Source organism: Pomacea canaliculata, linkage group LG9 (assembly GCF_003073045.1).
Source record: "Pomacea canaliculata isolate SZHN2017 linkage group LG9, ASM307304v1, whole genome shotgun sequence".
NCBI lineage: Eukaryota > Metazoa > Mollusca > Gastropoda > Architaenioglossa > Ampullariidae > Pomacea > Pomacea canaliculata.
The window spans coordinates 24,607,869-24,620,912 of NC_037598.1; the positions used below are offsets into that span (position 1 = coordinate 24,607,869).

The following is a 13,044-nucleotide window of genomic DNA, read 5'->3' on the forward strand; positions in this document are numbered from 1 at the left end:
CAAACTTAGGTCAACCAACAGAAGAGGTTTTCTTAGATCATATGAGCAGAGCCACATTCGTGACTCATTGTACTGAAAGGGCTAAGGGTAAGAGGTAACAGCTGTTCTTGACATCCTTCTCAATAGTGTCAATTATAATAATGGTGTGCTTTACTGAATTTTTGGTAAATGACACTTTTATATTGTTTTTGAATTGCGTTCCTGATGTAGAGTGTGATAATAAACAATGAGTTTCCATCATGGATGTGTACAGGTGATTGCTGTCTGCCAAGACCAACGCTTAGCCTCTTACGAAGTTCTCCGCTGTTAGTATCGGCAAGCCTAAACAAGAATGTTACTAAACTGGAAGCTTTGTACATGCCTTGTTTTTAGTAGTTATCGAAATATGAACAAACTGGAAGCTTTGTTAGTATCATGCCTCGTTTTAGTAGTTTTCATTAATTTAACTTATGTAAATAGACTACATCTATGTGCACCTCTGTATGTTGTAATTATTGCGTCGCAGTCTTGTTCTTCTGGTCTACAGTGATGTAGTGTTTTCAGTACTTATGTCCAGTTTTTCTGTTTTTGTAAACATATTATTTTCATTGACTTGCTTGCTTAGAAGTTGGTGCACAGCAGTGTTGCATGAAAAAAGTGCTGGTAATAAAAACCTGAATGACTTGTCAGAATCTATGTAGATGTTTATCATGGATGCAAGAATCACAATTTAGGTACTTAATTCATTTCCTTCTATACTTTGTGCAGAACCTTGTGTTATTATTCAATAATTTCCTGCCTTTCCTTTTGACTTCTTTTTTTTTTTCCTATTTAAAGTGAATAAACAAACACAAGAGTCAGAATGGATAATTAACTACAGACAAGCTTTATATATTTTCTGTTATTGAAAACCATTCATGCTCCAATCCATTCACTGAATGCAACTTGCACACACATGCAATCCTATTGAGAGGAAGCATGATCTGTTTGTGTGTGTATGGGTACTACACATGACCATGAAATAAATCAAGTTTTTCCAGCTCCCTAATAAATTCTCAGCAAAATATGGCATTGCTCTTTCCCCCACCCCCTTTTAACCCGAACAAAAATGTTCATCCTTTACAGAAAGAATCCTTATTCCCCAAGTAACACTTCCATATGTCCAAAATCATGTATTTTGTATGAAAAGTTCAAAAGATTCGTTAGACTTTTCCATTAAAATGCAGAGAAATCATTGGGGTGACCATCTCTGGTGCACCCTTTTCAATGACTGCATATTTTTTGGGACTTGGCAAAGAATGTCGTTCAACTAGCCTATATCAATGGCACCATGTAAAAAATGTGTTATTTCCCCCTTTTTTGTCGGCTCTATTTAATATACTTTAAGTGAGTTGCACATGGTTTAACTTTTCCATAGATACAGTTCAGTTTTGTTGTCTGTATTAAGAAAAATCTGCTTTTGAGTTTTAGCATCATAGGGAATGTCCAGGACTTGTAGAAGATCTTTGGACTTGGGTGTCATGGCTGCAGTGCAAATGTCCTGATGAATGAAACAGAACTGAACACACACAAAATGCCAAGACTCCTCAAAATTGTACAATCAGTTCAAAAATTATATTTCTGTGTTTTGCAGCTTTTTTGTACAAAATACCAAAAAACCAAACAGGTGAACATCTCTGACTCAACAACACTGTAATACCACCCTAAAGCCAATCCCTTTTTTGCATCCTGTTCCTTGTACAAGACATACACATAAACAGTTACCCATAAATATTACTGCATGCACACACAGTATGCTGGAAGTTTATTCTTTATATATCATATGTATATGTACACATCTCAATTTGAAAATGCTACACTAGCAGTGATAGGAGATCGTTGGTTCTTATTAGTTTTGCTGAAGGACACATGACTACAAAACAGTGGCTGCAAAATTACAGCGAGCGTGTCTCATGCTGGGCCCCTCTGTCCATTTGTTCTGATCAGGATCATATACTTCACATGAATTTAACACATCTCTAGGTGCCTGGTTTCCAGAAGAGTATGATTTTCCTGCAATCAAACATGCCTCACATGAAATGATCAGTTAAAAAGAAAAAGTTAGACAAGAGGAGGATGTGTAAAATGATGCAGAACTTAAAAAAAAATTCATTTCAAGTCATAAACCAGAACCATTCAAACAATTTTAAGCATATTTTTAAATCTTGAAGATTTGCAGTGTCTCAATATTTTAAGGCAGGTCCAGAACATCAATACACATTTCTCAATGCTGTGAAATGGGATATGCTTTCCACAATGTTCAGCCAAGACAGAGAAACCAGACAAATTTTTACTGCACATTAAGACCCCCTCATTTTACATCTGCACATTAGCATAAGAACAGCTCATAGGGATGTTTATACACCATAGTGTGTACAGTGTTTCCTCCTTACAGTTATAATTTTACAACAAAATTTTGATGTTTCTATATGTTTAGAGACTAGTATATCACTAGAGAGCAGATCATGTGACAAAAAAGTGAACGTAATCCCATAACTATTTAGTTGTTGTTAACTGATGTTTTCAAAGACCACATTTATCTCAATGCGAGCTTGTTTGTTTTCAGAGGGTGGTGCCCATCCCTCCCGTGCTGTTTTTCCTAATCCGAGGGCCCAGGCTTTTATCAATAGCTGGATTGACTAGGGAGAGCAGGAAATGGCTAGTGTGTTCTAAGTGGTTTGTTGATAGACAAAGCACTTATTCATGCAAAAGCCCCAAGCTCACTGTGATCTTCACTTGACAGGCTGTTACAGAAGCTCAAGAGAGCAATATTCATAAAACAGCTAGGAAAGGAAAAGCACAACTTAGTACATTTCCTGCATAAAGGAAGACAGAATCCACTGCCAAAGAATTCTGAAGCAACTGAAAGAAAACAAGTCATATACTGAAACAGCTTTATTCTCTGAAGAACAAAATCAGAGCCATAACAATGGAGGAAATAAAACCAGAAAAACACTAGTTATAATCTAAACAGCAATACTTCTTTTTTGAGATTCTTTTCTTGTAGCTAGCTAATATTTCTTGAAATAAAGCATGCACTCACCGCCTATAGCCCACAGCCTTCCATTGAGTGCTAGCATCTTGTGGTGGCTGCGCCCCCAGTTCATGTGTTGCACTCTCAGCCACATGTCTGTTTGAGGATTATAGCACTCTACAGTATTTAGCCGATGAATGTTGAACCCACCACTGGCATAGATCTGACCGTCTGCAAGAGGCAAAACAACTTTAGCTGGAAATGCTAACAACAAGTGATAATAAAAATTAAAAAAAAGAACAAAAATAGTCACCTCTTTTTATGCTACATAAAAACTCTTCACATTATGCATATAAGTTATGTAGCAATCCATGTGTGTGCCACCTAGCCCTAATCCTAAACAAGCTGATATTGCAAATGTCAGAGTATTAGCAGACTAATTTTAATGAGCAAGAAGTCCCTATTTATCCATATTATGATCACAGTTTGATAGCTCGTTAAAGGGGAATGTTACTTAGGGCTGTTTTTGTCTGAGACCTTTTGATAGAAAGGAGTCATGAACTGATGCTTTAGGTGAACGGATGCATTGTATATGATCTATTCCTCGGTGCTGATGATAATAACATATAATTTCTGGCGTTGCTAGACTTGTCACTGCATTTGATACTGTGGATCATTCTATACTTCTATACAGACTTCGGCAGCCTTTTGGTATTCATGACATAGCTTTATCCTGGTTTCGATCCTGTCTTACCAAACGCCGACTGTGTGTGAATGGTGTTTATTCAGATGCTTGAGTGTCATTCTTGATCAGAGTTTGACTTTTCATCGGCAAATTTCTCATGTCTGCAGAATTGTTTACCTTGAACTTTGTAGGATCAGTACCATTCATCACTATCTCACCACTGATGCAACTAAAACTCTAATTTGTGCCTTTGTGCTATCAAAGATGGACTACATATTGTAATTCTCTTTTAGCTGGAATTCCCAGGCATCTTACTGACACACTTCAAAGGATCCAGAATAACGCTGCTCATCTCATCTGCCGACCATCTAGATATAAACATTTATCACCTATCATACACTCTCTCCACTGGCTGCCAGTCATGGGCTGTATAGCCTCCAAACTCTGCTGTTTCTTGGACTGGTCTCTAAACCTCTCTAAACTCACTCCCATCTATATGCCCACACAATTTCTTCACTTATCTTCCGACACCAAGCTTCTGCGAGTCCCACTAAGCAAAGACTTATGGACAGATATCTGCCTCCTACCAAGTCCCATCAACTTGGAATGAATTACCAATCAACCTTCATCACTTTGATTCTTTTACCACCTTTAAGTCTAAACTTAAGATGCATCGTTTCAGAACTGTGACCCTGTCCTGTCCAAGATAGTGCATAACATTTGTTTGTTATTTACTTTGTGTACGAGTGTATGTTGTAGAAGTGAATGTGTCTGTTATATGCAAATATGAGTGCATGGTTGTTGACGATTTAGTTAAGTGCTTTGAGCATATCTTTGGAAAGGAGCTATATGAATCCTCATTATTATCTACACTGTAAACTGAATTATATTGTCTATAGGTAGCATTTCTCAGGGAATCTCTTCCACTTGGTGCTTAATGCCTGGTCATAATCTCCAAATTACTTGCTGGAAAGGAAAAGAAAAAAAGAGCTATGTGCAGGAATGGACTCACTTTAAGCGACTGAACTAAATATTTCCCTTAATCTTCTCGAGCTGTTAGCAAAGCTGTTGTACAAGAGTAGTTCCTCAAAGAATAACAAATGCTGGAGATTGCTTCCAAATTTTGCACTTTCTCTATTGTCACAAAAACTGTTCTCCTCTTTAGGTCATAAAAATTTTGAGATATGCAGAGCTGTAGTCTTCATGCATAAGAAGCAGATTTTTTTGACAGTTCACACATGCAATCACTCTGCTCTCTTTCACACAAATGTTAATACAATATTGTTAACCTATTTCCTGAAACACTAGGGATGTTCTATGCAAATCAGTCACCCATGCATATTAAGGCTTTTAAGCAAATGTGTCCAAATATTTCTAAAGGCCAGACTTTCCTCATCCAGAATTTTTGAATGCAAAAAAAGAGGTGAAAATATTTGTTAAGCCAGATAGAATAAGCAAAGAATGGCCACCTTGCGTGTTCCTCACCTCCCTCCCTTCAGTTATACTACTTTTCCAACCCTAAGGTAGAAGTTTGGACTTTAACCTTCAGTTCTGAGACATTCAGTGACATAAACAAACATTAGTTCTTCTGTACTCAAATTTGTGATTTACCAGAAGGTATGTCTTATTTTTGTAAAAATTACAATACCAGCCTTAGAATCTCTATCTACAATTAACTATCCAACTGTCTCCCTTCAGAAGAGCCCCAGCTAAATCAAAGACTACAAAATAGTCTGAGATGCATGTGACCATGCACTCAAAATCTTAACAAAGAATCAGATATTTGACTGAAAGGTAAACTCACTTATTGTTGCAACATCCATTTTCAAACGTTGTTCAATCATTCCATTCTTGCGGGTCCAAACACCTTCACTGGGGTCAAACATGATGACTATGTTAGAAGGTACAGTGTCAGATCTCTGTGCCTTGTCACCACCACCAAGCACATACAAGTTTTGGTTTACCACAATGGCTGAATGCATACAATGTGATGGCGACATGTATTCAGCAGGTTTGGGCAAATAATGCACTTGCTTACAAAAGATATTTCCATCAAGTTCCGTGAAAGGTATCCTACATACCTCAGTACCAGACACAGTGTAGATCACACTTGTTTCCTCACACACGGTCACTGCACCAGAAGCTTGCAAACACTCATCTATACACGTCAAGACCTGATCTGAAAAGTTGCTCCTTGCATCAAGCCACTGGTTTTTCACCAAGTCAAATTCAAAAATTCTTGTTTCTGTGACTAGGGTGGCACCACGGCGATTTTCAACAGGTTCATATGCCAAACAAAATAAATGACCACGAAGGTTAAGGGCTACTGCTCCTGAACTTTTCATTGGAAAATCTGCTAGAGAAGACCAGGAATTGGAACGAGGATCTATCTTCTCTACACCTTGTAGTCTTGGGTTCTTGGGCCTGAAATATAAAGGGTCAGATTAAGCTTAGATTTTTATCCTCATGGTTGCAACTCCACACACCACCCTTTATATACAGCAGAGAACAAAGAAAATCGCAGATTTCAGGCAAAATCAACCTTTGTATTACTTAAAAATAAGTGTTTAATGATGTATTTACCTTCATAATATTTTTATTATAAAATGTGCCACCTTCTGGGGATAATTAATTCACCAGACTCACCCTGTCCGGGGTTGCAAGAACCCTCCTATAACAACGATCATGGCCTGTGTACTACGCTGCTGCTTAGGCATCTTTAGCTGACTTTCCACAACCTCTTTCAAAACTGGAAAGAAACAGAAGAAATCTTTTACTCTCATAAAACCACTTATGCCCAAGCAAACATGTAGTCAGACTAATTTTAATTTAAAAGGAAAAAACACTAAATCAATTGCAAAGTTGCCTTGCAACCTTGTGACTTTCTTTTGCAAGAATATTAACCACTTTTGGACTTTGCCAAATAAGTACTACCACAGCATGCATATTGTCCATACATTTTCCTGAGATGACAAATGAAACAAAAGCAGTAATAATTATGTATAACATTGCATATTCTCATGATGCACATAAATCTATTTTTTAAATGATTACTTCACATGTAAGCTACATGTTTACATATATATTTGTCCTTGTAATCAATGTTGTAAAATGCAATCAGTTTATTTACATAGCATCTTATCCAACAAACAAAGGTGAACCCAAGGCACTCACATACATGAAGTTTCTAGGAGCACACACTTATCAGTAGGCATCAAACCCACCTTACAAATTCATTCATCATCATTCAATCATAACCACTCTCTCTCTCTCACACACACATAGGTGGAGGAAACCACCCACGATCAGCCCTGTAAACAGGTGCCACATTTACAAAGAGATACACTGGAGTTCAAATATAAACCTACAACATCTGATTCTTAATGCAGTAACGCTGCCCTGGTTATGGTACATGTATAACCATTAAACAATTGTCTCAAAATGCTTACAACAATATACCAGCGTAAAAACTGTCGGCATGTATTACTGGATACTAAAGGTAAATGTTTTCCCAAAGGGAGTTCCCCCAAGTTTAAACGTTAACTAACCTGGATCTGCCAGCAAGCGACTATTACTCTCAAGGAACTGTCTCCGACATTCTGCCGATGTGCTTGCCAAGTTTACCCGACGTAGCAGTCTTTGTCAGGTTATCAATTCGACTATCATAGCTGTGGTTCACCCATCGCATAACTGCTTCCAAAACAACGTCTTCACCTTTGTAGCCTGCAGTGACCAACACAAAAAATAAAATTCATGAATAGCCTTAAAAGCACCTGCAGCAAAATATATTTATGGATTTAGCATGTATGGACAAAACATGCCAGCAAATGACATTACTGCACAGGGTATTCTACAAACCAACTGTTATATGAAGGGATTGTATAGGTCTCGGACCATTTAGAAGCCCTTCCCCATTACAATTCTTTCCTTTGACTATATCACAGCAGCACGAATGCTCTCCCCTCCTAGTACAAAAGCAGAGATGACCATTGACCAATAGTGTTCTCTATTTTCATTTGATTCTCGATTCAATGCCACAGCCAAGTTTAATTTACACTTGATACACAGTTATTAGTTCTAAATTGGTTGTTTGGGTTGGTGGAAAAGTGCTTTCATCCCATGATGATTTTTGTGCTATGAAGGGAGAAAACGTGGAGAGCAAACTGGCATACTAGGAGAAGCCAGCCCAGTGAACAGGTGTCAAATAACGTGTCCTGAGATGAGATCTGAGTCTAAAGCCTCTTACCGCAGTAGTGACAAGTGGTTAACCACACTTGAAGAAGCTTTTTACGTCCTATGATCTGCCCTCTTTTACCAATTTTAAAAACAGAAAAAAAATTATACTGAAACTATTTGTATTTATTTTTGCATATTTCTACTATTTTAAAAGACATGTTGGGGGAAAAGCAAAATCATCTCAATACCATGTCCATTAAATAGTAACAAACTGGGTCAACTGAATACACTTAATGCAAATATTAAAAACTCACCGAGTGTGATGTCCCTGAATTTCAGAATCTTTAATAGCCGTTCAAAAGATAAAGTAAGAAAACTCTGGAGTCAACACAATTGCTGGAAATCGTTGTTTCAGAAGCTGTTCACTCTGTATTTGTAACATGTCACAATGATACCTCTCTGCAAATTCCCAGACACCTGTCACAGGAGACACTAAAGCATGAGCAGGATACAAAGCTTGATTATTAGTGTCTGTTCCTCAGAATGAAATTAGGTTCCACACCATCCATTTGCACTTTAATTGTCCATAAATTCTGATGCACCAAATGTGCGCTATGCAGTCACAAGTATTCTCTAACCACATAATATACCTAAAACAAAACCATTCACACAATACAATGCATCGTTTGAAAATCCACTAACTCATTAGAGATGCTTAATAACTGCAGACAAAAAGAAACTCGTCATCATTCTTCTAACCATGTGGTCGTTCTTCACTAGTTGCTTACATCTGGCCTGACAAGTACCTTCATCTCACTTCACTGAATCAAATTCTTTTTTTCTTTTTTTTTTTTGCCAGACGTTGAAGGCTTAACCTTTAAATTTAGCTCAAGAATTAGTTTTCATAAAAGCAATTCTTTATTACGAAGCATAGCTGTACTTATAAAAGAAGAAAATTTCAGGAAAATTTGTGTCTTTACCTAAACAGTTGGCAGGTTCAAGCTGCTGTTCCATAAACTTAGCACACAGATCCTTCACATCTGTCATTTGCCACTGGTCTGCTACAACTATCAGGTATTGTACACCTTCCTTAGTCACTAGACATGAAAACAATGTCCCCTGTATTGGTAACCTACTCAAAGAGAATCCTCCGAATAATGCTTACATTTACCAAAAAATCTTACTTTAATCCTATATAAATCCTAATGTTCAATGAGATGAAGATTAACTACTGTGAAGGGAATTTTAAAGCATTAAACAAAGAAAAAAATTCCATAAGTTCATATCACTTTCAATTGCCATTTATGCTACTCAGAAACATATCACGAATACTGTATCACCTGCTAATCATCTTAGTGCTGAAGTTCAAGTTTTCAAATATTACTATTAAAAAATGTCATTTACCATTCAACTGCCCAGTATACATATAATCCACCAGACTTGCTGCACTTTCTGCTGAAACTGATTCAAGCGTCACCTCCAAAGTATGGTGCTCCTTAAAGTGGTCCACAAACATAGCCCTAAAGTATTCACTGCTTATGGCAAGGATGCTTCGATGGGCAAAGATCATTTGATCTTCTATCTGAAACACATAGCATGAGAAATGAAGACTAAACATGAACTAACAGCACTTTTAGTAAAAAGAAAAAAAATGTAACTCCCATTACAGTGCACACACTGTTGTGAAATGCTAGCTATTAGACACTGAAATTAAGTCCTGTGCACAGAAAGATCTTAGTCATGGTGTAATGTTATCTTAGAAATGTACCAATATATGATCAAAGCTTTTATGTTGGCTGTAGTCTTGAAAACTTAAGACCACCCGATAATGTACCAATCTATGTGTATACCTGTTTTGGAAAGGTTTTAAACTAAAGTATCTAAAGAACTTAAAACGAATTATTTGCTATAATTAAGGTATTGCCTAAACAATAGAGTTTTACAGTTCTGTAAATATCTTACTCATCCCATTTTTAAGTCTCTTTTCTATGTTAGCTTTCACACTGTTTGATAATCTTGTTTTCTACTCCTTATAATGGTTCTTAACGATTCCAGTTTACAATAAGATCCCAGTCTTTTGACCCTACCATATCTTGTAATTCATCAAATCACTCCAAACAGTTAAACATAATGATCAGTAATAACAATAATTTATACTGCAGACTTAAACACCTATTAACCAGTTCAAACAGTATGGTTACAGAATTAAAATTATCGTTTACCTTCAAAACAACATCATACAAAATTCCCTTTGTCCGAAAATCTTGAAGATTAGCTAGCACATTATTACCAGCATTTTTGTTAATGATGTGCATGCCACCCTCTTCTTCTTTTGTAACAAGTTTATTCCTGCAACACAAATAAATAGAGCTTTTAATGGTACACAAACAAGAAAAAAAGACACATTTACAGAACAAAATTTTTTACATTATTTAATGGGGAGTGATGACTAAATTCCCTTAGTAATATGGATTTAACATTAAAGTGAAAAATTCTTAATTTAGTGACTTTAAAATAAAATATAAAAGTAAATATTAGTGATAATTAGCTTTTCTGATCACAAATCAGTGGCATATAACAACTTCAATACCATTACACTCTGCTACATTTCACTAAAGAAATCTACTTCTATAATAACGTACAGACATCCTTCTAATGGTTGAAACTGTAATTTGCTATGTAAAGCCTGAAAGAAAGTAGATACACTCATCAACACTATCCCCTAAATATGCAAACATTGAAACAAACATGGAAACAATTTTTTCCATATTTTTACTAGGGTGTCTTATATTCCAAAATTAAGCTTTCTACAATACAAAAATAAGAATGAAAATGATGACCAAAAAAAATGACCTTACAGTTGTCACAGAGGTGTTAGAGATCTCACTTCATCTCATGGTCAGCTTTTGTGAGGGTGTGCCCACCTCCTCTCCCTCATTGCCTTACCCTCCCACTCCTCATTGTCTAGCCTGCACGCCTTTGTGCACGCCTTTGTGTTCAGACACCACTGCTCTAAACAGCAGGCTATTTGCCACCCTCCCCCCAAATAAAAAAGCTACAGTAAGACAGAATAAGGTGTAATACTTATATCTTTACTATCGGTATATACAAAATGAATGAGTGTGTAATGTGATCTCAACTTATTTATTTGTGGTGTATGTACCCACTGTAAATTTTCAGAAATAACGTTCATCTTGAATGACCCTTAAAGCCATTAAAATAGATTCCTGACATTTGTGACCAGATTTACAGATTTAAAAAAAGCTGGATGTTATCCAGCTCATTTAGCTTATTTTCCTTAAACTTTAAAATTGTACTACAAATTTAATCTGTTATATTTATTTCTCATATGCGGTAGAGTTAACACAAATAAAAATTAGTTTTTACAGTTCCTTGCTTAGTTTAATTCAAGATTTGAAGGCTTTTAATAAAAGTCTTACCTGGTTTGCTGCATATCTTTCGGTCATCCAACTCAAAAATTGTGTAAGGTAGTCCCACTTTTATTTTTTCATAATAGGCCATTCTGGATCATCCCACAACCTTCCAGAACACATGCAATGATGAAGGAATTTTGGTATTACACTATATAGCTTCTCGTGACATTTATGACTCATATAACTGGCTTAAGTCTTTTGAAAGGTTCACAAAGTACTTTTCTACTAATAGCATCACTAGTAATTGTGCTGTCAGAAGTGATTGGAGATTTCCCAAATGACTAACATATTTGTCATAGATCCGCTCAAATCTACAAAGATTGTAATGTACATATCCCTAGAATATAAAATATAAATAATTAACTGACATAATGAGTCACGTACTGCGCTAAATATATAGTGGTAATAACCAAATAATACACTTATTTGTGTGAAACGTAATGAAAGTGTGATATTTTCAAAATTAATAAAAAGTAAGGCTTCTAATAAAATCGAAAATAAAATTAAGAATTACCTTTCTTTTAAAGACGGAACAAATTTAGTCTTCACAGATGATTAACTAGTACTGTTGTTTATTATCTGCGATCGCGTCCAGATACAGATTCATGGTCACACCAAATGTTGTCTCCCAAACAGTCGGTTGGCTGGTGACGGAGCGGTGAGCAGACGATACCTACACCAAGGATTATGAGTTCAAATGTCGCTCACTGCACACATAATGTCTCCCTCCATATTCACCTTGGTACAAAGCTGGTATATTTTTGCTATAGAGACAGCTGTCGGCTCTGTCCCAAGAATGCAACCGTCTATCAAAACGTCTTTATCCTCAATCTCTCGCATTACGACCTAGGCCCTTTTGACGCTGCATGCCGGGAGTTTTTGACCTAACGACGTACTACGGGAATTCCCGAGACATAATAATAAGCGCAAACTCACTCCCTCCATGCTCTTTAAGCGGCGGGCACACGAGAAGCAAAAAGCGCGAAACTTTTCCGAAGCAACCCTGCTTTTCCTGCTTGCCGTGTGACCACCACTGCAAGCTATCCCCAAAGCGGCTTCGTAAGCCTGCTTGGCTTCAGCTTGCGGCCTGCTTCGCGCTTTAGAACCTGTTCTACTTTTCCACGCGTTTCCACATGGCTGTGAAAGCAACAGGGCCTCTGGCGAACCTCAGCGAGGACCAGACCGTTCATTTGATCGAATTAATTAACTCCCATAGCGAGCTATGGGATTCAAGACGGCCTAAATATAGGCACAAACAATTTAAGACCGAAACAGCGTTCGTGTGTGTGACCAGCGGTCCCCCACAAGCCAGCTTATCAAGCAGCCCGCAAGAAGGCTCGGAAAAGCGCTGCTTCGAAAGCCAAGCTTGCGAAGCCGCTTTTGGCTTCTCGTGTGTCCGCACCTTAAGCGGCGGGCACACGAGAAGCAAAAAGCGCGAAACTTTTCCGAAGCAACCCTGCTTTTCCTGCTTGCCGTGTGACCACCACTGCAAGCTATCCCCAAAGCGGCTTCGTAAGCCTGCTTGGCTTCAGCTTGCGGCCTGCTTCGCGCTTTAGAACCTGTTCTACTTTTCCACGCGTTTCCACATGGCTGTGAAAGCAACAGGGCCTCTGGCGAACCTCAGCGAGGACCAGACCGTTCATTTGATCGAATTAATTAACTCCCATAGCGAGCTATGGGATTCAAGACGGCCTAAATATAGGCACAAACAATTTAAGACCGAAACAGCGTTCGTGTGTGTGACCAGCGGTCCCCCA

At 37.5% G+C, this 13,044-nt stretch overlaps 2 protein-coding genes across 4 annotated transcripts; both read right to left on the bottom strand.

Annotated features, from left to right (window-relative positions):
* Positions 1 to 1,578: 1,578 nt before the first annotated feature.
* Positions 1,579 to 7,311, bottom strand: LOC112571864 (influenza virus NS1A-binding protein homolog). The gene is made up of 5 exons (XM_025251209.1): positions 7,226 to 7,311; positions 6,324 to 6,426; positions 5,482 to 6,101; positions 3,062 to 3,223; positions 1,579 to 2,031 (listed from the first exon to the last, which is right to left on the bottom strand). The coding sequence occupies exons 2-5, from the start codon at positions 6,392 to 6,394 to the stop codon at positions 1,892 to 1,894; spliced, it is 993 nt and encodes a 330-aa protein (XP_025106994.1). The 5' UTR covers positions 6,395 to 6,426; positions 7,226 to 7,311; the 3' UTR covers positions 1,579 to 1,891.
* On the bottom strand, positions 7,300 to 12,175 carry LOC112571867 (kelch-like protein 3). 3 transcript variants are annotated; one of them, XM_025251215.1, is made up of 8 exons: positions 11,802 to 12,175; positions 11,294 to 11,393; positions 10,712 to 10,877; positions 10,076 to 10,202; positions 9,258 to 9,435; positions 8,834 to 8,950; positions 8,168 to 8,330; positions 7,300 to 7,400 (listed from the first exon to the last, which is right to left on the bottom strand). In XM_025251215.1, the coding sequence occupies exons 4-7, from the start codon at positions 10,166 to 10,168 to the stop codon at positions 8,209 to 8,211; spliced, it is 510 nt and encodes a 169-aa protein (XP_025107000.1). In that variant the 5' UTR covers positions 10,169 to 10,202; positions 10,712 to 10,877; positions 11,294 to 11,393; positions 11,802 to 12,175; the 3' UTR covers positions 7,300 to 7,400; positions 8,168 to 8,208. The 3 variants fall into 3 exon arrangements, with proteins under 3 accessions (XP_025107000.1, XP_025106999.1, XP_025106998.1); XM_025251214.1 differs by having other exon boundaries at positions 10,707 to 10,877; XM_025251213.1 differs by lacking the exon at positions 10,712 to 10,877 and having other exon boundaries at positions 11,802 to 12,173.
* Positions 12,176 to 13,044: the final 869 nt, after the last annotated feature.